We start from the raw sequence: 21,582 nt of genomic DNA, 5'->3' as shown, positions 1-21,582 counted from the left end.
ACTCCATGTCTCTAATTCGCCACCAGCTTCCAGACCCGCCGTGCTATATGTGTCTGCAATGTGTGGGACCAGGACAACTACAAGGCCGCTATCGAGGACCCCACGCAAAACACCCCTCACGCGGCCGGCATTCCCGAGATGGACTTGACGATGCCGACCGAGTATCCCTCCCGCTCGCCCGGAATGTCGAATACCGAGTCATCGATGTCAAAGCCTTCGGCGTCGCCTTGGCCGCGACCCTTGAGCGTCTGGATGTTCTGGAACGTCACCATGGCCGAGAGCGGATACATGCCAATGGGAATCTCGAGCTGGACCGGGAACCCCTTGGGCAGATTTGAGTGGAAGAAGCTCTGGAGCGACTGAATGTGGGCGTCGTCGTTGTTGGACAGCCCAATCAGATCAAAGAGGGGCTCGATGTTCTTGGCCTGCAGCGGGAAATCGGGCGACTGAAGCGACGGAATGATAAAATCAGAGGTGCGGTACGAGTGCACGGAGGCCCCGTCGCTGGCGTCTTCCGACTCCGTTCCCAGGACCTCCATCCGGCGATGCTTCTCGTCCTCGATGTAGCGGCAGGCTTCCGAATCGCAGTCGTACATCCACAGCGACGCCTTGAAGGTCTTGGAGTTGGTCGAGACCTTGAGCGGCCGCCCAAGATGCACAAAGCGATCCTTCATGCCGAGATCAAAGTACTCCTGGTACGACATTTGGACGGCGTCCTCTGGTGGATCGAGCGAGGGCCGGTACGGAATCTGCGGAGTCGATCCTGCCAGCACCTTGTGGCTGTTGCTCCAGTCCAGCCCGTCGTCGTCCCGCGCCAGCTCGATCGAGGTCCGGGCAACCTTGGCGATATAGTTGACGACCTCGGTCTCTTCAGGTGCATCGGCAATCGTCTCTTCGCTGTCGAGGCGCATGTCCTCCAGCTCGTGCTGTGGAGGGCAGCTATCGGCCGGAGACCGGGCGTGCTTGCTGGGCTTGGGGTTGGCATCGAGATGCTCGGTGCGCTTCATGGTGTGAACCTGGAACTGGTTGAGATTCCAGACCTGGGTCTCATAGAAACCGACACGCTCGTTTCGGTCGCACTTGTTCCAGAATCCGGTTTGGGCACGGGAGAACTTGAATCCCTGGATGTCGACGTCGGGCGCGGAAAACTATTCTCGTCCATCCAGACCGGGCCAAGTCAGACCAGGCCAAGTCAGACAGGTCAGGCGAACAGGCCGCCCGCTCTACTGGCAGCAATGCAGCACCGCACCAGCCAGAGAGAGTCCAGAAAGGTAACGGCACAGACCATCTGATGCATGGGACGGCCGCTGGCGCTCTGCCTACCTGTGGGCTATTGAGTCCAAGCGAGATTTCCTCTTCAATCTCCTTCTCGGAGATGGCCACATCTCGCGGGTAGAGCTGCTGGACGACCTTGCGCTCGCGGTCGCAGATCACCAATCGCGGCTCTCCTGTGATTGGAAGAGGTCAGGGCAGCCACTGCCTGGTTAAAGAGAAGCTCTGAGGAGAGAAGGCCAATAGTGCGTGTGCGTGCACACCCAACCAAGATACGTGCGATCGACCCATCATCCAGTGCTCGAGCCATCGCCGAGATTGGGCCAGCCAGATGCACTGCCATGCTGGAGTCAGTGTCCACAAGTCAGCGATTACCATTGTCACTGTCGCCGAAGAATATGATCGAGAGCTTGCCCCGCACCCACGAGAATCCCTCGAATCCGACCAGGGTGGTATCGACCCGGACCGAAGTACCCTAGCAAGATAGACGGCAAGGAGAGCCTGGAGTGTTGGTCGAGATGTGTGTGTCCCACAGTGCATGATGATGGCAAGTTGAGGGGGGGGGCCTTCTGTCCATTCGCACCCACCTTTTTGTAGATCTGGATCCGACAGGGCGGTGATGGCGGCGGTTCAGAGTCAGTCGCTCGATACAGTCCAGCGATCTGTGCTTGGATCGGCCCGAGAGCTATACTCACTTTGTAAGTGTCGGACGGACAAAACGAGCTCAGGAACGGCACCCAGCTCTTGAATTGCCAGTGGATCTCCAAGTAAAAGTCCTGGGCGCAAACGGACGTTGACTGGTTAGCACCGGCCGATGGAGCTTCGCTGAGAGATACTCAATGCCAACACCGGAGCCTTACTTTGATGTCCTGAGGCGTGGAGATAATCGGTCAGCATCGACACAGACAGCTTATTCTGCGTTACATTGTCCATGCAACCGCAATGGCTCCCATGCGGCGGCAGCACACCTAGCATCGCTGTGCATGCGTGTGATGGACGCAAGTGAGAGCGCCAGGGCGGTGACTCGCGCTCCTCCAAGGCCACAGACCCGCCAGAGCACCAGAGAAGCACCATAGCGTCAGATAGCGTCAGATACTCTACCGTCGAGAGATCCTGCAGCAGCTTCTTGCCCTTGTCCTCGAACCACAGCTGGAAGTACTCCCTTCGCTTCAGAAACACGGACCGGATGGTCTCTCGGTCGCCGTAGCTGATGGCCTCCTGGAAAGGATCCCATCCTTGAGAGTTCTTGAGCATGACGCTGGCGCCGCCATCCAGCAAAAGCTGGACGCACGCCTTGCGGCCCAGAGCGATAGCGAGAGTGAGTGGCGTTTGCCCCCTGAACAGAACATCGACTCCTGGATGGGGTTTCTGCGCCTCAAGAGCGTCTTTGAGGCCGCTGGTGTTGTCGAGGAACACAAGCCGATGGAGAGAGTAGTCGTTAGCGGCACCGGCGGCACCGGCGGCATCCATGGCTGCGGCGGGCGGAATCAGGGGTGGGAAGATGGATGGTCTGCTCTGAGAGCGGGGTGCTGTGTCGAAAAGAAGACAATCCGGGACACTCTGCTCGCCGTCGTTGTCGTTGTCGTCGTCGCCGTCGCCGTCGATAGATGGGCCTCTTGTGGAAAGCGCGCCGATCACCAGCGCCAATCCCCGACAGCCAATCCAGCCAGCCGGATCGAGCCGGCGTGCGCAGCGCCAGGGAGAAAACGATCCACACCCGACAAACGCAGCTCATCCCCAGATCGCACGACGGGGCTGCAGAGCATCGGCAGCAACAAGTAGAGGCGCAGAACGCAGCGACACAGTCGGATTCACAAACCCCAGGCCGAACAGCGAATTGCCGACCTCGATATCCACGCACCTGTCCGTCATCTCCCCGCGCTGCAACATCCAACACCCAACATCCAGCACTCATCCAACACCATGCCCGAGCAACGACCCGACTCCAGATCCGAGAGCCAGATCCGCCCCATGGCGACTCTGCAGGGCACGCTCTCGAGGGCCGACGGGTCCTCAAAGTTCAGCTTCGGTACGGATCCAGAGCCCGTGCATAGACCCTCTGGCAACGCAATCCGTCTCGATCGACCTTCATTTGCATCTTCGCATCGGCCGATGGGGCCGCCTCGTAGCCCAGCCATGCGGGGCCACTGGCTGAGCAGTTGCCCAAATGCAGCGTTTGATGTACGCTCTGTCGGTGCTGCCTCTGACACAAGCTGCCTGTGCAATTGTCCTTCGATTTGGCAGACAAAACCGCGGTGATGGCTTCGGTGTTTGGTCCCATGGAAGTCAAGATCCGTGACGAGCTTCTGGATAAAGCCACCGTTGAGGTCGTGCTGCAGCCCATCGAAGGCCATGCATGTGAGTTGGCGTACTTGCGTCCAGACAAGGCCTGCAGAGGGATCGACAGCAAGGATCGGTCTGGCTTCAGTCTTCCACCACAGCGATAGCATCTCATGCGGCGCGATAGAGATCCATTCTCCTCGCTCTGGCGACACCACCACTAATCCGACCCCGATTCAACCAGCAACCACAGAAAAGTACTACGAGCAGATCATCCGCCAGACTGTCGAGTCCGTTGCCCTGATAGCGCTTCATCCCAGGACGCTGATCCGCATCACCTGCCAGATTCTGAACGACGATGGATCGGTGCGTTTCGACCTGGTGACGGCCTGGCGATATCTGCTTGCCACAATCGGGCCTTCGTGGGGGGAGGGACTTGAGCGTTCTTGAGTCGCGGCCCGCATCCACCAACTTGACGCTGCGTCGATCTGCATTGCCGACTCACACCGTCCTCGGGATCCTGGGCCCTGGATCGACGGCAGATTCTCTCGGCAGCCCTAAATGCGACAATGTTGGCGCTGGTCGACTCTGGAATCCCGCTAAAGTGCATGGTTGCCTCAACGACCTGTGCCGTCACTGCAAACGGACAAGTTCTGCTGGACCCAACACGAAGCGAGATCGAGGTGGGCATCGGTGTCGTCGTGCTGTCCGATCCAGCCTCGCGGGCATCTCGGGTGCTGGTAACTGATGCGGTCCGTGTTTCGTCTGCGTTTACTGCTGTTGTCGTTCAGACGGCCAAGTCGGTCCACATCTTTGCCTTTGAAAGCTTGTCAGGCAACCTGGTCGCAAATGAGTCGATTGGTCCGTTTACAGAGAAAGAGGTTAGCATCTGCGTTGCTCGCTTATGGGGCGCACTGGGTTTGAGCACGCCATTTGGGGTCAAAGAGTCGCTCGCCTGCCTATACCAAGCCGCTTTCTCACATCCTGCAACCCACCGGCCTATCTGCAACCCAGTATACTGCATGCCACCAGCTCTGCCAGGCTGCGTCTGAGAAGATCCAGGCATTCATGCGTGCCTCGATCGAGCGCAAGCTGAAGAAGGACCATCGATTGCTCTGATATGGCGATTGCCCGGCTCGTGTCATTTGCCAGGAGCGTTGGATGAGCTCGCATGGGCTTGCATGGGCTTGGATGGGCTTGCATGGATGATTCGTGACTTCTGTCAACGAACAAGTACATCGCTGCCGTCCTCCCGAGCCCCGTCTTTGCTGCGACGCAATCGCTCTGCTCTCCAATATACGTCATAGGACACTGGACTTGCGTGGTCGGTTCCCGCGGAGACCATCGAGTCGGCTATACTGTCTGCGACATCCATCGGGCCACTTGTGAAATCGCTGCACAATCCCAGATCACATCGCTTGTGCTGATCACCTGCCGCACGTGTGCTCTGAGACAACGAACAACAAGCCGATCTGCTCGGCCAGATGCCTTTTCGTCATGACAACCATTTTCTGCTGCAGCGACGCCCGCTGCCCACCCACAGATGGATCAAATCTTGAATGCACCAGAGGGCAGCGAGGGACTGACCGGGCTCCCTGTCGAGATCATCGGTGAGTTACCCGCCGATGCCGCCATCAACGATCAACCAGCTCCAGGCGGGCGTGTGTCGTCCTGGCTATCACTCACCGTACCCTCCGCTGGCCGACAACCGCAGATGCGATTTTTCATTGCCTGCAGCGAGACGTCCGGGCACTGGTGGCACTTTCATCGACATGTCGGTGCCTGAGGGCTCGCTATACGGTTTCTGCGCCGCTCTGGAGGCTGCTGCTCTTCGAGACCAAGTGGAGACGCACCCCCCGCTTTCCCGACATTGTCCCCGGCGCCCTGACCGAGACCGAGTTCAAACGGGCTTTCATGGAGCGATGGGAGGATCGCTCGCTGACCCGCAGCCGTGTCCGCAAAGCGCTCTTGACCCTTATCGATGTGCGTTCCGCACCGCCGTCCCAGCGAATGCATATCTGGATGCCTATGCACGAGAATGAGCTGCCTCGCTCTGGACTTGCGCCGGACTCATGAAAACGCTTCTTCTTCCAGACATCGTTCACCCACCTGCAGGTTCAAGAGGACTCTTCAGCCGAAGATGGCTTTGGCGATCGTGATCGCGCCTGGATCGACGGTGATGTCTCGGCGGACATTCGCCTGGCTGAGCTGGAAAGCAAGTACTCGCTCCATCTACCGGAGGATGTCTACGAGCTGATGCGGTGCTTCCAGAGCCACACCGACCGCTCGGACCAGCAAAACTATCTGTTCCGGAGCACTGAGCACACCCGTGGATACCGGCTGTTGCCGCTTGAGGAAATCCAGGCCATCCACGACGCCGCACCCGAAGACCAGTCCTTTTACACTCCAGAGGCATGGCGCCTGGAGCTCGAAGAGATGGGCGAGGATTTCCGGCTCACGGAAGAGTCGGCCCTGTGGATGCCGCTATTTGCGCTGAAGGATCCGTCGGCCAACTTTGGCATCCTCTTTGTCGATCTGGATCCGCCCCGGCCTGGATCGGCTGCGTCGCGGATGTACCAGCTGAATACATTCTCGGGGATTCAGTACGGCGAGTCGCCCGTTTGGGAAACAATTTCGCCATCGGTCCTGGATTTCCTGGAAGCATGTGCCGTAAGTACTTGCTCACTGCTCGACGCCGCTGCCGTTCGTCTTGCTCGTTCTGATCACACCGGCTCCCTTCTTTCCGTGCTCCTCAGAGAGAAGCCGCAACCAACCCAAGCGCATATCACAGCACGCCTCTGCTTCGCTTCATGGCGATGTGAATCGCTACCGCAGCCAGAGGCATCTCGTTCGCATTTGCACAATCTCTCGCGGCTGCCTGATGCCATGCAAAGCCCCATATAGCAGAGCAGTCTCGCCCAGCCAATATCCGAGGGCGACGCCTGCGATCACGTGGTGCCGGCCTGGAGAAAAGTTGTGCGGAGGGCGGCGAGGGCAGCGAATGTGCTCTGCGATCCATCTATTCCTCCGATCCGCAGCAGCAGCAGCAGCAGCAGCAGCAGCAGCAGCAGCAGCAGCAACTTGGCCGAGACCCAGGCAGGCATTCTCCCCAAGCCCTGCCACCGCCCTTCAATCCAATGATGGCCGTCCCGTCGCCATGCTTGCTGCGCGGACCGGTTGTTTGTCGGCTCGGCCAGAGCACATCATCGACCTTGCGCTCGCTGATCCAGGCCGCCTGGACACCGACGAGGCAGATGCACATCGGTTCGCCCAGGCTCGGCGGGCCAGCCAAGTCCAGCCTGCGGACCATTTGCTCCCGACCATTCCTGCCGTCGTGGACATGCAGCACCGGCTTGCAATCCCGCGACCCGATGCAAGTATGGCGGGGCCCCAGCGCTCTCTATGGCCTTCGCCGCCATCACAGTTTGCCAAGCCCCCATGCAGCTGCGGGGCGTTGGTCAACCGTCGTCCGATCGCTTGGCCAGGGACTTGGATTCATCTCCGCAACCTCGCGACGGTTTCTGGCGGGACTGGCGGCGGCATCGCCGTGGCCTCGGCCGAACTCCCGGGTGCTTCTGGGTAATCGGCTGCCCAAGCAGCTCCCGTGGATCCGTATCCGATCCATCCAAGCCTCAAGCCGGTCGCATCGTCTTCCGACATCGCATCGTCCTCCGATCGAAAACGCCGAGTCGTTCGTGCCCACCCGGAAGCAGCTTCTGTCGGCCGTACCAAACTTTTGGCCACGTTTCCGGCTCCGGCTCCGGCTGTTCTTGATGGGCCGGATCCGACCTTGGAAAATGGATGACATTCTGGCCATGTTCTCGTGGATCTTTGTCGGCAACACGGTCTTCATCCTGGCCGGGACGACGACATTTGTCTCCCTGTTTGTGTTTGCGATCAACAGCCTGCAGTTCCAAGGTAGGAGCCTCGCCCTTCTGCGAATCGATGTCTGCAGATCGTGCAGGGCTTTCTACGATCCAGCCGTGCCTGACCTCTGCTGCATCCGAGTCGGAGCAGCGCCCCTGCCAATACACCTCACCGACACCCATCCATCTCGCTTCCCTGAACAAATACAGAGTACTTTGCCAAGAAGATCAGCGACTACCTGACTCACGAGACAGGTTTCAACATCACGTTTGAATCGGCCATCGCTCCAAACTGGCGCGACGGCACCCTTGGCCTCAAGAACGTCGAAGTGCTCTGCACCGGCGACAGCTACCTTGGCTTGGTGAACTCGCAAAGGAAAGAAAAGGGTCTCGGTCCAATCACCCGCGACGAGATGGATCTCAACTGGACGTACTGGGACCTCACCATCCGGAGCGTCGATGTGACGCTGTCGCTCTGGCGCCTGATCGAAGGTACGGCGCCTAGCTGCTGCTGCACGAACGACCAAGGAGAGCTTGCTGGAGAGTGTGGAGTGGCCTATCTATTCCACAGGCAAGATGCTGGAATACGTGGCCTCCAACGATTGACCTCTCGTGACCGCATGCAGGACGAGGGCTCGTCAAGGAATGTACGATGAAGGGCGTCCGCGGCGTCGTAGGTAAGCCGCAGGCTTCTTTCTCTTGACGGTGCTCGCTGCCAGCTCGCCGATACTCTCGTCGATCGGAAAGAGTCCTCGGTTAGTGTGCAGTGAGAAGCCGTCGCCGCGACTGACTCTCTGCCCCGCCAGATCGACGGCACATCTGGTGGGATCCAAACTGGGTCCCGTCCTGTCGGGAGCCCCAGCCCAACGACTTTGAGCTCGACAAGTTTGTGATCGAAGATCTTTTGGTGACCGTCCACAATCCAAACTTCCGGCCATATCAAATCTCGGTCTTCAACGCAGAGCTTCCGCTGTTCCGCAAGCAGTGGCTGCTCTATGACATGTTCTGTGCCGACTCGATCGTTGGTACCTTTGACAACTGTCTGTTCAGCGTCCACAAGCCGCAACAGCACGACGTGCCCGAGGAGGACGAACGCGGAGTCAAATGGGCCAAGATGGTGAGCGATGCCGCCCGGCAGGGTTCTGAATGTCGGCTGGTTGCTCACAGACGCTGCTGTTCGAGCCACTAACAAATCTGCCACTCGCCATTCACAGTCCCATTTGAAGATGAATGGCTTGCCCATCGCGCACATGAATATGGGTGCCACAGGTCCCTTTGGATGGATTACGAATGGCACGGTCGACATCGATCTGCATATCCTGATCCCGCAGCTCCTCGAAGACGACATTGTAGAGCTTATCCAGGAGGAGATCAACGAGATCAAGTCGCTTACCATCGACAAGATCGAGGAGGCGATTCTGGTGTATCCACACGAGCGTGAGGAAGACCTTCTGATACGTCGCGGCCTGGTCCAACAGTCTGCTCCGCAGCCCAAGCAAAGCCCGGCAATGGTATCGAACAGCTCGCACAGATCTGCGCGCGAGCTGGAGCAAAGTCACGAGCAGCTGATCGAGCCCGCAGTCCTGGAGGAAGAACCGGCGGAACCACCGTCGATGCTGATGTTCTGGGAAGTCAAGCTGAACGATCTCAAGGCCTCGGTGCCGCTGTCGAGCCCACATATTTCCTACATGAACAACGCCTTGATCCGCCCGATCGTCGCCTATATGAACAATAACCGAACGACTGTGCCCATTGCCTTCTCGGCCAAGATGGATCTGGTAAGTGGCGTGCCGCGCATCGGTCCCGATCAAAGCTGTCGTCCGCACATCCTGTACATCTTGCGGAATAGGGTGCTGGGCACGGCTGGAGCTCATTCATGTGTCTCGCGTCGCTAATCCAAATCATGGCTCTGTCGGTGATCGCGATCCAGACAAAGTTCGACGGCGCTTGGGATGTTTATGCCGCTGGCATGGTCGACGTTCTTGCTGAAGAGGTTGGCAAAGCCTTCACGGCGCTCGTCGAAAACGAGCACGAGCGCTCCCGGCGGATACGACAGGTTGGCCTCTGGAGCATCCAGAGCGTCACCAAGAATCTGATGACCGTTATGGACTACGCCCGTGGCATGAAGGGGTGGTCGGACTACAGCAACACCAACCCCTGGTACGCCGGCAATCCTGTCCGGTACCTGTGAGCAGCGACCGGCGCTGCAATCCTGTCGCCACGCCCGCAGCCCAACCCGTTTAACTTCCTCTTGCTGCTTGCTTGTTGTTGAATTTGATCTTCCATTTGACCCCTCCCATCTACCACCCAGCCCGTAGCGGTTGCTCCCGTTTTATTTTCGCTATTCTAGTTGTATTCTGTTTTCTTGCTTGTCCTCTACCGCCGAGAATAGCTGCCGGCGCTCGCTAAGCTTCTGTCTTGCCTCTTCAAATCACCTTGTTGTATTGATTGCTCATTTCTGCGAATGCCACTCCCGAGCTTTGTCAGGCCTCTCCCTCACGGCAACGATCCTGGGAAATGAAGACTATTATCGTAACCACACTGGCGTCTCCGCTACCCCGTCCTGCCGTCGTTGTTGCTGTTGCTGTTGCTGTCTTTTGTTGTGCACAATCGGTTAGTGGGAAGGCGCTCTCGTGGACAAACCTGGCTGATCGCCATGGGCGATGGATCTTTCCTTCGCACCTGGGTATCGCTCTATGCGCACCACGGGGAGACAAACCCTGCGAGGACACAATGACCAGAGTCGACCCAAGCGCAGAGGCAGCGATTAGGGAGGGGGCGAATCTTGCGGTGGCCTGACGAATCTTGCTTGCTGCGAGTCTCTGTCGTCGACACTGCCGCAGAGCGACATATTGCTCTGGGCGCCTCCGCCCCCAATCCTCCCCCTCAACGTCATCCACCGCCTGCATACGCATACGGCTGGCAATCAGCCCCTTCATTGCCACACAAGCAGCGCTCCACCCTTGACCGCATCATATCGTCGGTCTCAGCCTCTATTATTGGGTCACCCGATGCCCGATCCTGTGTGATTGCGCGCCTCGAGATCGCTGGCCGTACTCTGCCGAAGAGTTGCACTGCTTCTATTTGTGCGCACGCCGACGAGGATGTCCTCGCCCTCGCCCTCGCGGGAAGTCAATGCTGCTGCTGCTCGGGCAGAGCCAGCGGGCTTGGGTCGAACGAAAAGCACAACAAGAGCCCCGCATCAGATTCGTTTCTTGCCACGTCGCCGGTCTGCAACTTGGGCGCTCCACAACACCCCGACTCGTATTTCTTTCCCACGGGCTCACCGACCCGCCAACCCAACTGCAGCCTGAGCCCACCCCGGCCGAGGGTCCTGCTCCATATTGGTTTCCGATTTGGCTCTCGTCGCAAGCAGGCCCTCGCAACTTACTCGCCCGTCCCGGTCCCAGATTGCGGCCAGCAGCGCGGGCGTTTGTCGTCCAAGCAATTCTGCAGCTGCCCATCCACACCCGAGCGATTCCGGCTTTGCACTCTCCGAACCACCAACGACACATCCACCACTCACACCTATCCTCCATCCATGTCCGCGGGTGAAACCGAGCCAGAGCTGAATCTTCCGGGATCCGCTCAGCAACATGTCTCCGAATGCCCGTCAGGGCGCTACCTCAAGTCGCACTCTGGGTCAATGGCTGCCTCGCGAGCGTCCGCTCTGGGACCCAGCGCGCATGCTCTATCGAAGGAGAGCACCCAGACGCTGTTCCCAAAGAATTCGGGCCTCAACATCACCAACCTGAGACCCATTCGAACGGCATATCGCAGCGGCTCGGCTCCACCCGTCTCGGGGTGGGTCGGCTCGCCATCGCCATCGCCATTGCCATTGCCATCGCCATTGCCATTGCCATCGTCGCCGCCATCAATCGAATCCAGGCTACCATCGGGCTATCCGTCCACGGCCCCGGTCATGGTGTATCCACCCTCTCGTTTTGGATCGGCCTCAAAGTTTTCGTCGGCTATGTCTCGCCAGCCGAGCCCATATCGCATCATCGCCCCATCGACAACCTTGCCCTCTCCCGATTCACACCATGCAATCCTCCATCCGGCCCACGGCTCACCCGGAGAGCTGCCTGCATCGCCAGTGCTCCATATCAGCCCAAGCAATACTCCCTCTCAGCACCAGCAGCGACGCGAACCCATCCATGCCGTCAACCGCCGCTGGAACGAAATGATGGCACATTCCGCCCCACCAAACCTAGAGTCGGCAGGGAGCACCCCAATTGGAGCGAGTGGAAAGGACGAGCCCCGAGTCCGACTGACCAAATCGAACTTGAGCTCTGCAAACGCGAGCGCATCACTCCGAGCCGTTAAGAAGGAGATCCGGTTCTCGGACACAATCATGTATCGGCAGTTCTCAGCCGCGAGCTCAGACTCGATCGCAGACACCTGGAGCGAACTTGATCCTTCGTTCCAGTCGCATGGCGGATACTCGTTCAACGACGGCGAAGACTCGGATGTGGAGGAGCTCTCGACGTGCAAGATAGAGAGCGATGAAACCGGGAACGAGGCCTCGGACGAAGACGAGGACCACGACAGTATCGACGGCGGTCGCCGAGAGTCGCTGTTCCAGAACAAAGGCCGTATTGCACAGCCAGCATCGTTCTCGCATCCGTGCAAGTCTCTTTCTCATTCGAGCTGGCTGCACTCTACGACCCTGGCTGGCGACGGCTTCAATGCAGACATCGGTCCTGGAGGCACCAGCGGCCGGAGCAGCAGCGGCGCCAGCAACGATATCAAAAGCGGATCCTCTCTCTTTGCTCGAGGCCACCCTCCAGCCTCAACCGAATCGGTCGGCGGCCGCCCCTCAGTCCTCGTCACCGAAAACCGAGTCGCTCTCCTTCCAAAGCCGCCAGACGACGATGCAGTCTGGTCGGTTGGCATCACTTTCACAAGATCGTCAAAAACCCCGGCAGCACGGCGCCCCGACGAGCCCCGGGACTCGCCCAGACAGCTGGAGCACATGGACTCAATGACGTCTCTTCCAGGAAGCATTGTGCCGATACTGGCGATACAGCCCCAGCCGCCAGCCGGGGCTGGAGTCGTTCTCTCGGGGTCAGACCACCCGCGAGAGCCAATCTCCCTTCCAAAGCCGTCCACCAGCGATCTGATCAAGCTCGAGGATTTTGCCAGTGACCCCGAACCCCTCGAACCACACGCACCCAGCACCCAACCTGGCTTTCCCACGCCTGTCCACCCACATGTCTATGACCCAGGGGCATCCGCCAGACCCATTGGACAGACCGCCTTGGGCTCGACTACTCCGGATACTAAATCTGCGAGCCCGTCGAGCCTGCGTTTTGCGGATAGAGCCAGCTCGTCACCGCCTCCGCCATCGCCATCGCTGTTCGCGAATAATCCAAGCGTCGAGTTCCGCCTTGGACAGGCAGTGTCGACTATGCCCCGGCCGCTATCTACGCTGGACAGCGGCTATGACTCTATGCGAAACTCCGAGACAGTCTTAGGAGAGTCGGGTGGCCACCTGGCCCATCTCGAGGCAGCGCTGCCCACTGAGTCCATCAAAGCCTTTGATCCACCCAACCTGCTTCTCAAGGCAACAACCAAGCACACAGTTCTTCCTCTCAGCGGCGTACCCGCCAGCAGCCCCAAGCCGCAAGAGTCTCGGATCGAGCCTTTCAAGCCACCGCCCCGAAGAACCTGGCGGGCAAAGCTCGATGGCATGATCGAAAAGGCCAGGTCGTGGTGGGGAAAGAAGGCTCGGATATCGAACGAGGCCTTGGGTGGATGCGACATTGGCATCTCTATGAGCAGCTGAGTGGTCGGTGTGCGGCACTCTGAATCAACCAGGGCGTCCGCTAAATCAGTTTCCGAGCCTCTGTTTAGATTGCCTGGGTGCCCCGAGCCTTTCAGGAACGACCTGTCACTATGTCACTTTGTGCCAAACGCAATACAGAAGTTTTGGCATGTGGTCTGTCGGTCCGAGGACCAAATGTATTGGGCTATGCGTGCATACCAAACCAGGGCCATTTTCTTTGGCAGATCGGCTCTTGAGGTGCCGCAATCAAGGGGAGGGGAGGTCCTGGGGGACACCATTGGCCCTCGGAATGTCGCTCGCCTTGGCCATTTGGTTGGTCGAATCTTTGAGAAATAGATTTCGGAAACCATCGAGTGGATCCTCGCGGATGATGTTCGTGGGCAGGGACAGACTGATGTCCTGGGTTGAATCCACCGGACCGTATTGACATCTCGATCCGTACGGTCCTTGGCAGATGGCAATATTGAGTGTGCGGCGAGCTGGTGGAGGGCGACTGTTGGATCTGGCGATTGTTGCTGGCTAATGAATGCAGTTGCATGCATCCATGTTCACCCGAGTGTATCCAAGCGCATCCATGACCCGGAACAGCGATGTCCGATGGCCATCGACGCAGGACATCAAGCTTCATATTGGCACGCTGTAAACAAGCCGATGGACATGCATGACCTCAATCATCCTGCCGTTCAGAAATCGATATGAAATGATGGAGAGGGAAGAGAGACAGAAATATTTGACCATTAGAAGCTTGACTGAGGAAGGGGGAGGAGACACTTTCAACCGAACAGCCTTTGGACAGACAGCCCAGGCCAAGGCAGCACCGCCATATGAGATAGATCGTGACGAGACGGGCCGAGTGACAGATGGCTCTGCGGCAGCTGATTATCCGCACCATAAGAGCTCGCTGTTTGGATCGGATCCCTTGTTAAAGAGCCGAGTCGCATTGACCTCGAAGATGTGGTCTTGGAAGCTGAAAGCCGGACGGCCGATGACGGCGACTTCTAACCCGACGCGGACGGCTACTCCGAGATCGACGGGGCAGACGACCCGGACCACCCCTGTGGAGTCGTCGAGAAGAAACCAGCCGTCGGCAGTCCCGATGACAGTGCCCTGTTAAAGCGACGGGAGCGCTGCGGGTCAGAGGAGGGACCTGGCCCGATGGGTTCGGGGGAGGGGAGAGTTGGTCCGAGGACTTTGATGGCGAATTTGGAGCAACGAGCCGGCGACGCACCTGGATGTGGACGTCGGTGAACCTCTCGCCGCGAAACTCCCAGACCTGCAGGGCATCGCCGAGCACAGAGCACTGGAACAGATGGGATATAAAGAACTTGCGGGTCGCAGGAGCCTCCATCCGGCTGCGTCAGATGCGGTTGATGGCGGACCAAAGGGCGATCGGGGCGCCATGACCGCACCAAGAACCAGTCTGCGCAGTCGTGCTTGGCAGCCAACACCCAACACTCAACACTCAGCACCCAACACTCAACACCCAACGATGGCTCCGGCGAGATTCCTTCATTGTGGGGGACACACGGGATCGTGGCGAATGCGAAGGGTATCATGCATGGCGGGCTGCACAGAGAAAGCGCCGGGCGTGCAGAAGCGGGGGCGGAACGTGAGCCAGGGATCGCCATATCGAATGGGATGCCCGAAACGACAGAACACAGAGGCAAGAAACAAGCGGTGGCCAGGACAGAGCGCTGGGTCGCGATAGCACTCGAACAGCGGCACTTGGAGGTAATGAAAGTGAAATGAATACGATGGGCGGTGGGGGGGGGTGGGAGTGGCGTGCAGCAGCGCTGAAAATGGCTGGCACAACGTCAGATGGCAAAGCAGTTCAAACATGGAGACGAGGGGGGTGGGAGTGGAGCTTGAAAAAGTAAGTACAAGGAGGACGTGTGTGCAAAAAGGTACATCGCAGTAAGCAGTTGGTGTGGCTGTTGAGTGGCAAACTGTTAGAGCTTTTGGAATTAACAAATATAAAGCAAGACCGAACACAACGAAGCAAGAGAAAACAGAGCAAGAAAGTTGGGCCAAAGGTCGACAGCGGTCGGGCAGCCTCTTGTGCATGCCGTGAGTGCGGCAAGGGGTGCGGTGTGGTCGCTGTGCTTGCAGGACTGAAGACTCGGTCGCCGCAATAGCACGCCAAGCCAGCTACTTTGACGGCCACAACTTGCCCGTGATCGACATCACCCCGTCCTTCCAGGCAGTGTCTTTGGAAGGCGTTCGGTTCATCGATGGCGAGTCAGAGGGCTGCCAGACAGGGGGCGTTCGCGCTCGAGTCGGAAGTGCCCGCGCGAGGACGGCTTGCACCGTCTCGGGCGGTGCCACCGATCGAGCCGGCGGCTCGGCCGAAACCAGCACCGTCGCTGAGACGGATGCGTGTGGCTGTCGAGTTGGAAGAGCTCCAGGATCGCTGGAAGAGGCAGCGGGAGGCACAGAATGTGAGGCACTTGGCGCCACGAGCGACGGCTCTGAATGGCTGTAGACGGGGCTCTTGGCAAATAGCGCTGCGGCGACGGGAGAGACGCCTTCGAGCTTCTTTGCGGATTTGGTTCGTGCGAGAGGCGATTTGGCGTCGGGCTCGGCCGAGTTCTGGCGGGCCAGTTTGCCGCCAGCGTCGTCGTGGCTGGCCTTGCCCCAGCTCCGGTAGATCCACTTGGAGAACAAGTCCGATGACGACGAGTGCTGGCTGGGCTGCTCAGGCTGTTTCTCGGTCGTGGTCTGGAGTCGCGCGCGTTGTCATAAGGGTGGCAAGGGGTGAGCATCGCAAAGGCAGGATAAAATGCCCGAGAGCCAGTCCAGCCTCAAGGAACGCCAGTGGCGCCTGGGGATCGGCATCCAGCGAGCAATCTGACGGAATGCGCAGGCCCAGTTACCTCGGCTGACTTTTCGACGACCTTTTCAAAGTAGACCAGGGCGTAATGGTTGAGGCTGATGCGGAGGTAGCCAATGTCCATCAGGAGAGCCTGGATCAGCTCCACGAGTGGCGCTACGACAGCGCTGACTTCGTCCTTGCCTTCGGTGCCTGCTTCGGAAGCGATGCTGGCGTTGGCCAGCTTCGACTTTGCAGGAGAGCCGCCGTCCGTGGGAGGCTTCAGAGTTTCAGAGGAAGACTTGGCTGTGGGAACCGGAAAGCGGCTCGACAGATTCTCTACCTCAGTCATGATGTTCTCCAGCACGTTGTTGGAGAGGCGCGAGAGCTCGTTCAAATCGAACTGTCGCTTGAGCCGGCGGTTCAGCGAGACCGTATCGGCATGCCGGAACCGGCCGTGGATGTGGTGTGCCGTGGACTGGAGCGTGCGAAGGTAGATGTACACCGACGAGGGTAGGCGGTTGCTGATCGCCGATGGCTGTGATTTAGTGCGCTCGGATCTCGTCCTAGGGTTGAGCTGCGAAGAGGAGCGCATGCTCTGCGTCCCGGCGATCACCGGAGACCCACGCAAGGGACTGGGTCGCCGGGTGGTGGAAAAGTCGTGATCAGAGGCGCTGCTGATGTCCCACTCGTCGCTGTGGCTGGTGTCGTCGATGGCATCCGAGGATATGGACATTTGGTCGAATGTGTCGATGGACAGTTCATCGGACACTTTGCGATCGCGGTTCTATCCGGTGATAGAGTGATGAATGTCAGCACGAGATTTGATGCGAATGCCGAGGCGGCAAGACAAACGGCGCGGCAGGGCGACGCTTCGAAGCCATCAATCCGCTGTCGAAAGGGGTCATGGATAGGGGAGAGAAGATAGACACGCAAATCTGCAGGAACTCCGCCCTTCATGATTGAGAGTCGGTCGACTGGACCGGGCCCATTGCTCTCGGAGCACGAACCTTTCTTCGCTTGCCAGTGCCACCATCGCTCTTGGATCGTTGCAGCATGCGACTCTCGCGCGCCAGCTTCTGGAGACTCGTTGAGAGAACATACGACTCGAGTTCGCCAAACACCGATCTGCCTCGTGGCGTAGCACTGATAGGACCCGATGTGGCAACAGGACTCTTGACACTAACAAGAGAAAGGTAATGTCAATGGTGGACGAGCAGAGTCGGCAGTTGGCAGGCGGCAGGTGGCGGTCGTAGCCAGCAGCTCCGAATCGAGGAGAAAGAGGGGACGCGGTGACGTACATTTCCATGCTGCTGCGAAGCGCGGTGATCTCGTTTCTGGACATGTCCAAGAGCTCCTTAGATTCGGCCAGCTCGGTCTTGAGCTTGTTGTTCATCAGGGTGAGCTCCTTGACGAGGGAAAACAGGGCCTGGTTGTCTTGGTCGCTTTGTGCCTCGGACACAGTTGGCGACTGTCATTTGGCCGTGACATCAAGCGCCATGGCAACCAGAGGCAACATGGATCCAGCAGTTCCGCAGAGCAGTCGCGCAAAACAAACGTGGCGGCTCAGCAATCAGGTAAAACGAGCATTACCCTCAAACGGCCGATACCGACCGATTGAGAAACCCGCGCCAACTGCAGAGGCGCACGCAGATGCATGGTCAGAGAGCGTACCGGGCCAGGACTATACGGGTTTCTGTTCACGCGAACGCGCTGTATCTGCTCGTTGGCCTCCTTCAGGGCCGAGCCTTCGTCTTTGGACTGTTCGAGCAGGATCTCGAGCTCGTTGCAGCGCGCAGCCATACGGCTGATCTTGCGGCGATAGCTGGCTTCGCGGACACGGCCTTCGGTGATTTGATAGAACAGCGAGTCGAGCTGTGGGAGCCGATGCGGCAAGTAAAATCACACACGAGCAGGATCAGTCAGACGAAGTTCGAGCGGCCGGCGTGCGTAGCTCGCGGGCCTCGAGCAAGGCAGGCTTACCCGGCCCTGCAGATCATGCTTGGTGCTTTCCAGCAGCGGCAGATAGCCCAGGTTTTTCTTGAGCTTGGACACCTCAACATCCTTCTCGCTAACGGTCTGAGCGAGAATACTATTTTTCTCTTCCAGGAGGGACACAAGGGACGCTGCCTCTGATAGTTTCTGTGGGATATTGGGAGAGCAGAGTCAGGGCAAGATCGGAGTGAGATGCTAACAGCTGGTTTGGTGGTCTGTAGCGAAGCTTGGGCGGTGGAACTAAGTCCAGGCTACCTTGGATGTGGTCTCGTTTTGGCGCAGGAGCTCCAGGTTGGTGCGCTGAAATTCCGAGATCCGGGTTTCAGCGTCGAGATGCGACGATTTGAGGACTTCGTATTTGAGCCTCACTTCTTTGTTCTGGAAGCAAAGTGCCGATCGCCATGGGGGTTGTCGACGGGGAGGCAGGCGGCGGCATGGTCAGCGGTGTGATGGCCAGATGCGGCCAGAGAGCACCAAAGATGCGGCCAGAGAGCACCAAAGATGCGGCCAAGGACAACAGAAACAGTAGTAGCATCGATAGCATCAACAGTGGCAGCAGTAGTAACAGCGGTAACAGCTTCGCAGACGGGCAGGAGCACCGGCTGTATGACAGCGTCCCCGGCAGCATTTACCTCATTGGCAAGGAACTGACTCTGGCTCTCCAGCGTCTGGTATTTGCTCAAGAGATCAAGACCGTATTCTGCAGACCCACACAGGTGGCCAGCACAGTCGATCCAGGCAATCGAAATTAGAAAGATTCGAGATCGCCACAAGGCAGACTCGGGGCAGGGCACATGAAGCAGGCAAGCCCGAGGCCGTGCAGCGCCGGCGGGCGGAAGCAGCAGCGTACCTGCAGCAGTTTTGAGCTCGTCGTCCTTTTGCTTGAGCAGAAAATGCAGGTTCTGGATGGTGTGGCAGCAGTCACAAAAGCAGTCGCCATCTTCGATTTCGCCCGGGTCCTGGGTTCCGGCCACATTCGGGATGCGATGAGGACACTGGCGTAGGAAGAAGCCGCTGTCGACTGAGCCCAGAGACATGGTGGCCTAGGCTGGGAGCGGACGGGTCAGCCGTTAAGATTTAGGGAGATCAGAGGGCCGGGAGAGGGGGGGGGCTCGTACGGAGACAGCGAAAGCGACGGATGCCGAGCAGCAGGAGCGATGGGGAAGACGGGGAAAGTGCGATGGGGACTTGCAGCGACGGCGTGGCCCGAGGGTGACTTTGTGGGCTGGGCGTCCGGCAGTGGCTGGAACCGGCACGAGCAGCCCCACCGCCACCACACCATGGAAAGCGGGATCGAGAGCGGCAATGCGATGCGATGCAGGGCTGCGATATGGCGATGGACGTGATGTGTATCTCGAGTTGATGTATTGAAGGAGTTGATATGTTGAAGAAGTTGATATAATGGAGTTGTATTGCTGCAGAGGGCGGCACTCAGCACAGATCCCCAACAAGCAGTTCGCATCATGGACGCCATTGCACTGCAACATGAGAACCATCACACCCGAATGGCAGCATGAACGACCAGAGCGAGTTGACGCCATCGATGCAGGATAACCACATCTCTATCTGTCTGTCTGTCCGGGCAACGGCGTCGCACTCGGCCATACGTCCGGGCAAGCGAATCGCCACCTTCCACATCCCCCCCCCCGACCCAGCCGCCATGCGGCCAACTCCATCGACCGAACTGATCTGCTCGGCTCTGCCGCCATCAACCGATCTGTTCTGCATCCCTCGGACTGTCGATCCCAAACCTCAACCCATTCGATGAACACAGAGCCCTTCCTCGCCGTCCTTCGCTCCATGCGCGACAGCGTCCGGGCTCTCCTCCGTGCTCTCCGCATCCTGCCCTATGCCACGACACTGCTACTACTGGTGTGCTGGGTGGTCTATCTTGCTTCTGCGGCTCTGGGGCTGCTTGGCGAGTCTGCCCCTCTTTCGTCTCTGTTTTCTGTTGCAGCCAACTGTCTGATCCCAGATCAGATCCAGCAGCTCAAAGGACGTATGTACCATGTTCGTACTCTGCGCTGCATCGGCAGTCCAAGCATTGGCTCTGTCGGGTCCGGCCTCACATCTTACCCTCGCTGCAGTCCACAGAATCGTCGCTGCCAATTTCATCCATGCATCGCTCGGCCACATCTTGCTCAACTCGATGGCCCTGGTCCACTACGGCGCATTTCTCGAGCAGCGCATGGGATCGGTCCTATTCCTCTGGTGTGCTCTGCTATTTGCACCCCTGGTCTCGATCATCCATGTTCTGTTGGCCGGGTTTGTCGACGTTTTGTTGCATGTGAGTGTTTCTGTGCTGTCTTGATGTCGCTGCACCGGCCTGATGCCGCTGCGATCCGACTCTGTCACAGTCTGGCTCGCAGTCAACCCGCGGTCGACTTTGTCCAGTGACGCTCATCGACAACTGCCTACCTCTCGAACGAGCAGACGAGCTGGAGCCAGAGTTGCTCCGTAGGCTTCTCGGCCGTGCTGTTTGCCTTTATCGTTATTGAAGTCAAGAGAGACCAGCACGAACACAGGTGGGTTTTGTCCTGTCGGCGCCTCGTGATCCTTTAGTGCTCTTTAGTACTCGATACTCCTCCGTTCTGACCCTCGTGTCCTTCCAACGGACCAGAATGCCATTTACCTCGTACACATATGCGGCCAGCCTCCATCCCTGGGTACTGCTGTTGGTTGGTCAAGTTCTTTTGGGCTCCTCCGCAAGCTTCTTGGGCCACCTCTCGGGCATTCTCGTCGGCTACCTGTGTGAGCAGCTTCGTTGCAAACGACTCGATCGCTGGCCTGGCTGTCCTGATTCGTCCTGATCGGCGTGCATCACTTTGACTGTGTCCCTCATGTGTTTGCTTGCTATACCTTCCAGACAACGAAGGGTTCTTGACCCGCTCCTGCCTGCTGCCGCCCGAGTCACTGCAGTCGTGCATCGAGCTACTGCTCCCAGAATCGATTTATCGCAGCTCTCGTTTCTTCAGCCATGCTGCCGAGGGCTTGCCGACTTTCAGCACAGGGCTCTCTCTGTAAGTGCAATCGTTGCGTCCTTGTGTTCAGTTTCGACATAAACTACACAAGCTCGCAAGCCGGCCGTTGCAAGCTCAGGTTTGCATGCCAGCGGTCCAAGAACCAACCAACTAACCAGGCAATCTGTGGGGCATTGCTCTCATCGACACACTCCTCCTCATCCAAAAGGGGTGCTGGATACGAGCAAGTGGCCTCCGGCGTTCCAACACAGTCCGACATGCGCTTTCCCGGGCGAGGACATATCCTGGGCAACAGCAGTTCAACTCTGCCACCCATATCCAGGACAGAGACCGAGACACCTGTTGACAAGCCTTGAGCCGCGACGCTTGGTCTGCTCGGTAGGGGTGCTACAGTCTATCTAGAAAGAAACGGGACACTTTCCCTTCCTGGCTTCAGATGTCTGAAACCCACTGACTGACTTGTAGGCCCAGCGGGTAGGCCATGGCATTGCACTCCTGTCTTCGTTGGCAATCTCTTTGTTTTTGGTTGGTTTGGGAAGCACAGTCTTGAATACACTCGGTCGATCCCCTGTGGCGATGATCGACTGGCAT

General features: G+C 58.4%; 8 protein-coding genes across 8 annotated transcripts; 5 read left to right on the top strand and 3 right to left on the bottom strand.

Moving 5' to 3' along the window:
* Window positions 1-7: 7 nt before the first annotated feature.
* BJ171DRAFT_518995 (GPCR-chaperone-domain-containing protein) lies at window positions 8-2,863 on the bottom strand. Its single transcript, XM_053112308.1, has 7 exons — window positions 2,374-2,863; window positions 2,133-2,141; window positions 1,968-2,048; window positions 1,860-1,871; window positions 1,648-1,747; window positions 1,324-1,448; window positions 8-1,148 (listed from the first exon to the last, which is right to left on the bottom strand). Exons 1-7 carry the CDS (start codon window positions 2,740-2,742, stop codon window positions 117-119), a joined length of 1,728 nt encoding a protein of 575 aa, XP_052963370.1. The 5' UTR covers window positions 2,743-2,863; the 3' UTR covers window positions 8-116.
* Window positions 2,864-3,019: 156 nt separating this feature from the next.
* Window positions 3,020-4,868, top strand: BJ171DRAFT_518994 (ribosomal protein S5 domain 2-type protein). Its single transcript, XM_053112307.1, has 6 exons — window positions 3,020-3,301; window positions 3,517-3,630; window positions 3,797-3,918; window positions 4,095-4,235; window positions 4,344-4,433; window positions 4,567-4,868. The coding sequence occupies exons 1-6, from the start codon at window positions 3,196-3,198 to the stop codon at window positions 4,669-4,671; spliced, it is 678 nt and encodes a 225-aa protein (XP_052963369.1). The 5' UTR covers window positions 3,020-3,195; the 3' UTR covers window positions 4,672-4,868.
* Window positions 4,869-5,005: 137 nt separating this feature from the next.
* Window positions 5,006-6,475, top strand: BJ171DRAFT_518992 (uncharacterized protein). The gene is made up of 4 exons (XM_053112306.1): window positions 5,006-5,162; window positions 5,267-5,535; window positions 5,647-6,222; window positions 6,309-6,475. Exons 1-4 carry the CDS (start codon window positions 5,096-5,098, stop codon window positions 6,372-6,374), a joined length of 978 nt encoding a protein of 325 aa, XP_052963368.1. The 5' UTR covers window positions 5,006-5,095; the 3' UTR covers window positions 6,375-6,475.
* A 448-nt stretch (window positions 6,476-6,923) lies between these two features.
* On the top strand, window positions 6,924-9,609 carry BJ171DRAFT_427759 (mitochondrial distribution and morphology proteins-domain-containing protein; the record flags this gene model as incomplete). Its single annotated transcript, XM_053107823.1, has 7 exons — window positions 6,924-7,470; window positions 7,629-7,910; window positions 8,045-8,095; window positions 8,225-8,535; window positions 8,633-8,929; window positions 9,008-9,196; window positions 9,349-9,609. The coding sequence occupies 7 exons, from the start codon at window positions 6,924-6,926 to the stop codon at window positions 9,607-9,609; spliced, it is 1,938 nt and encodes a 645-aa protein (XP_052963367.1).
* A 1,415-nt stretch (window positions 9,610-11,024) lies between these two features.
* Window positions 11,025-13,206, top strand: BJ171DRAFT_570572 (uncharacterized protein; the record flags this gene model as incomplete). The annotated part of the gene is made up of 2 exons (XM_053113642.1): window positions 11,025-11,514; window positions 11,633-13,206. 2 exons carry the CDS (start codon window positions 11,025-11,027, stop codon window positions 13,204-13,206), a joined length of 2,064 nt encoding a protein of 687 aa, XP_052963366.1.
* Window positions 13,207-13,860: 654 nt separating this feature from the next.
* BJ171DRAFT_518990 (uncharacterized protein) lies at window positions 13,861-14,117 on the bottom strand. The gene has a single exon (XM_053112305.1). The coding sequence runs from the start codon at window positions 14,096-14,098 to the stop codon at window positions 13,874-13,876; it is 225 nt and encodes a 74-aa protein (XP_052963365.1). The 5' UTR covers window positions 14,099-14,117; the 3' UTR covers window positions 13,861-13,873.
* A 977-nt stretch (window positions 14,118-15,094) lies between these two features.
* Window positions 15,095-19,180, bottom strand: BJ171DRAFT_216910 (uncharacterized protein). Its single transcript, XM_053106441.1, has 9 exons — window positions 18,861-19,180; window positions 18,643-18,710; window positions 18,266-18,388; window positions 17,999-18,157; window positions 17,690-17,890; window positions 17,317-17,486; window positions 17,026-17,197; window positions 16,080-16,802; window positions 15,095-15,924 (listed from the first exon to the last, which is right to left on the bottom strand). The coding sequence occupies exons 1-9, from the start codon at window positions 19,045-19,047 to the stop codon at window positions 15,355-15,357; spliced, it is 2,373 nt and encodes a 790-aa protein (XP_052963364.1). The 5' UTR covers window positions 19,048-19,180; the 3' UTR covers window positions 15,095-15,354.
* Window positions 19,181-19,497: 317 nt separating this feature from the next.
* BJ171DRAFT_518984 (uncharacterized protein) lies at window positions 19,498-21,475 on the top strand. The gene is made up of 6 exons (XM_053112304.1): window positions 19,498-20,009; window positions 20,098-20,297; window positions 20,444-20,535; window positions 20,631-20,761; window positions 20,877-21,030; window positions 21,200-21,475. Exons 1-6 carry the CDS (start codon window positions 19,775-19,777, stop codon window positions 21,345-21,347), a joined length of 960 nt encoding a protein of 319 aa, XP_052963363.1. The 5' UTR covers window positions 19,498-19,774; the 3' UTR covers window positions 21,348-21,475.
* The last annotated feature ends 107 nt before the right edge of the window (window positions 21,476-21,582 follow it).

The sequence above is a fragment of the Polychytrium aggregatum genome (genome assembly GCF_025602895.1).
Source record: "Polychytrium aggregatum strain JEL109 chromosome Unknown BJ171scaffold_41, whole genome shotgun sequence".
NCBI lineage: Eukaryota > Fungi > Chytridiomycota > Chytridiomycetes > Polychytriales > Polychytrium > Polychytrium aggregatum.
Note: the sequence above shows the minus strand (reverse complement) of the source record. Positions and strands in the feature narration are given on the sequence as shown.

What these genes read in the sequence shown, in the direction of transcription:
- BJ171DRAFT_518995 (XM_053112308.1), bottom strand. Translation starts at nt 2,742, where the DNA reads ATGGATGCCGCCGGTGCCGCCGGTGCCGCTAACGACTACTCTCTCCAT. An exon ending in CTTCGGCGACAGTGACAATG is followed by an intron (nt 1,449 to 1,647) that starts GTAATCGCTGAC and finishes TTCCAATCACAG; the next exon opens with GAGAGCCGCGATTGGTGATC. An exon ending in TTGGACTCAATAGCCCACAG is followed by an intron (nt 1,149 to 1,323) that starts GTAGGCAGAGCG and finishes GGACGAGAATAG; the next exon opens with TTTTCCGCGCCCGACGTCGA.
- BJ171DRAFT_518992 (XM_053112306.1), top strand. Translation starts at nt 5,096, where the DNA reads ATGGATCAAATCTTGAATGCACCAGAGGGCAGCGAGGGACTGACCGGG. An exon ending in GCTCCCTGTCGAGATCATCG is followed by an intron (nt 5,163 to 5,266) that starts GTGAGTTACCCG and finishes CGACAACCGCAG; the next exon opens with ATGCGATTTTTCATTGCCTG. An exon ending in ATTTCCTGGAAGCATGTGCC is followed by an intron (nt 6,223 to 6,308) that starts GTAAGTACTTGC and finishes CGTGCTCCTCAG; the next exon opens with AGAGAAGCCGCAACCAACCC.
- BJ171DRAFT_518990 (XM_053112305.1), bottom strand. Translation starts at nt 14,098, where the DNA reads ATGGTGCGGATAATCAGCTGCCGCAGAGCCATCTGTCACTCGGCCCGT.
- BJ171DRAFT_216910 (XM_053106441.1), bottom strand. Translation starts at nt 19,047, where the DNA reads ATGTCTCTGGGCTCAGTCGACAGCGGCTTCTTCCTACGCCAGTGTCCT. An exon ending in AAAACGAGACCACATCCAAG is followed by an intron (nt 18,158 to 18,265) that starts GTAGCCTGGACT and finishes AATATCCCACAG; the next exon opens with AAACTATCAGAGGCAGCGTC. An exon ending in TCGTCGAAAAGTCAGCCGAG is followed by an intron (nt 15,925 to 16,079) that starts GTAACTGGGCCT and finishes GCGCGACTCCAG; the next exon opens with ACCACGACCGAGAAACAGCC.
- BJ171DRAFT_518994 (XM_053112307.1), top strand. Translation starts at nt 3,196, where the DNA reads ATGCCCGAGCAACGACCCGACTCCAGATCCGAGAGCCAGATCCGCCCC. An exon ending in GTCCTCAAAGTTCAGCTTCG is followed by an intron (nt 3,302 to 3,516) that starts GTACGGATCCAG and finishes TCGATTTGGCAG; the next exon opens with ACAAAACCGCGGTGATGGCT. An exon ending in GCCCATCGAAGGCCATGCAT is followed by an intron (nt 3,631 to 3,796) that starts GTGAGTTGGCGT and finishes CGATTCAACCAG; the next exon opens with CAACCACAGAAAAGTACTAC.
- BJ171DRAFT_518984 (XM_053112304.1), top strand. Translation starts at nt 19,775, where the DNA reads ATGAACACAGAGCCCTTCCTCGCCGTCCTTCGCTCCATGCGCGACAGC. An exon ending in AGAGACCAGCACGAACACAG is followed by an intron (nt 20,536 to 20,630) that starts GTGGGTTTTGTC and finishes CCAACGGACCAG; the next exon opens with AATGCCATTTACCTCGTACA. An exon ending in CATTCTCGTCGGCTACCTGT is followed by an intron (nt 20,762 to 20,876) that starts GTGAGCAGCTTC and finishes TATACCTTCCAG; the next exon opens with ACAACGAAGGGTTCTTGACC.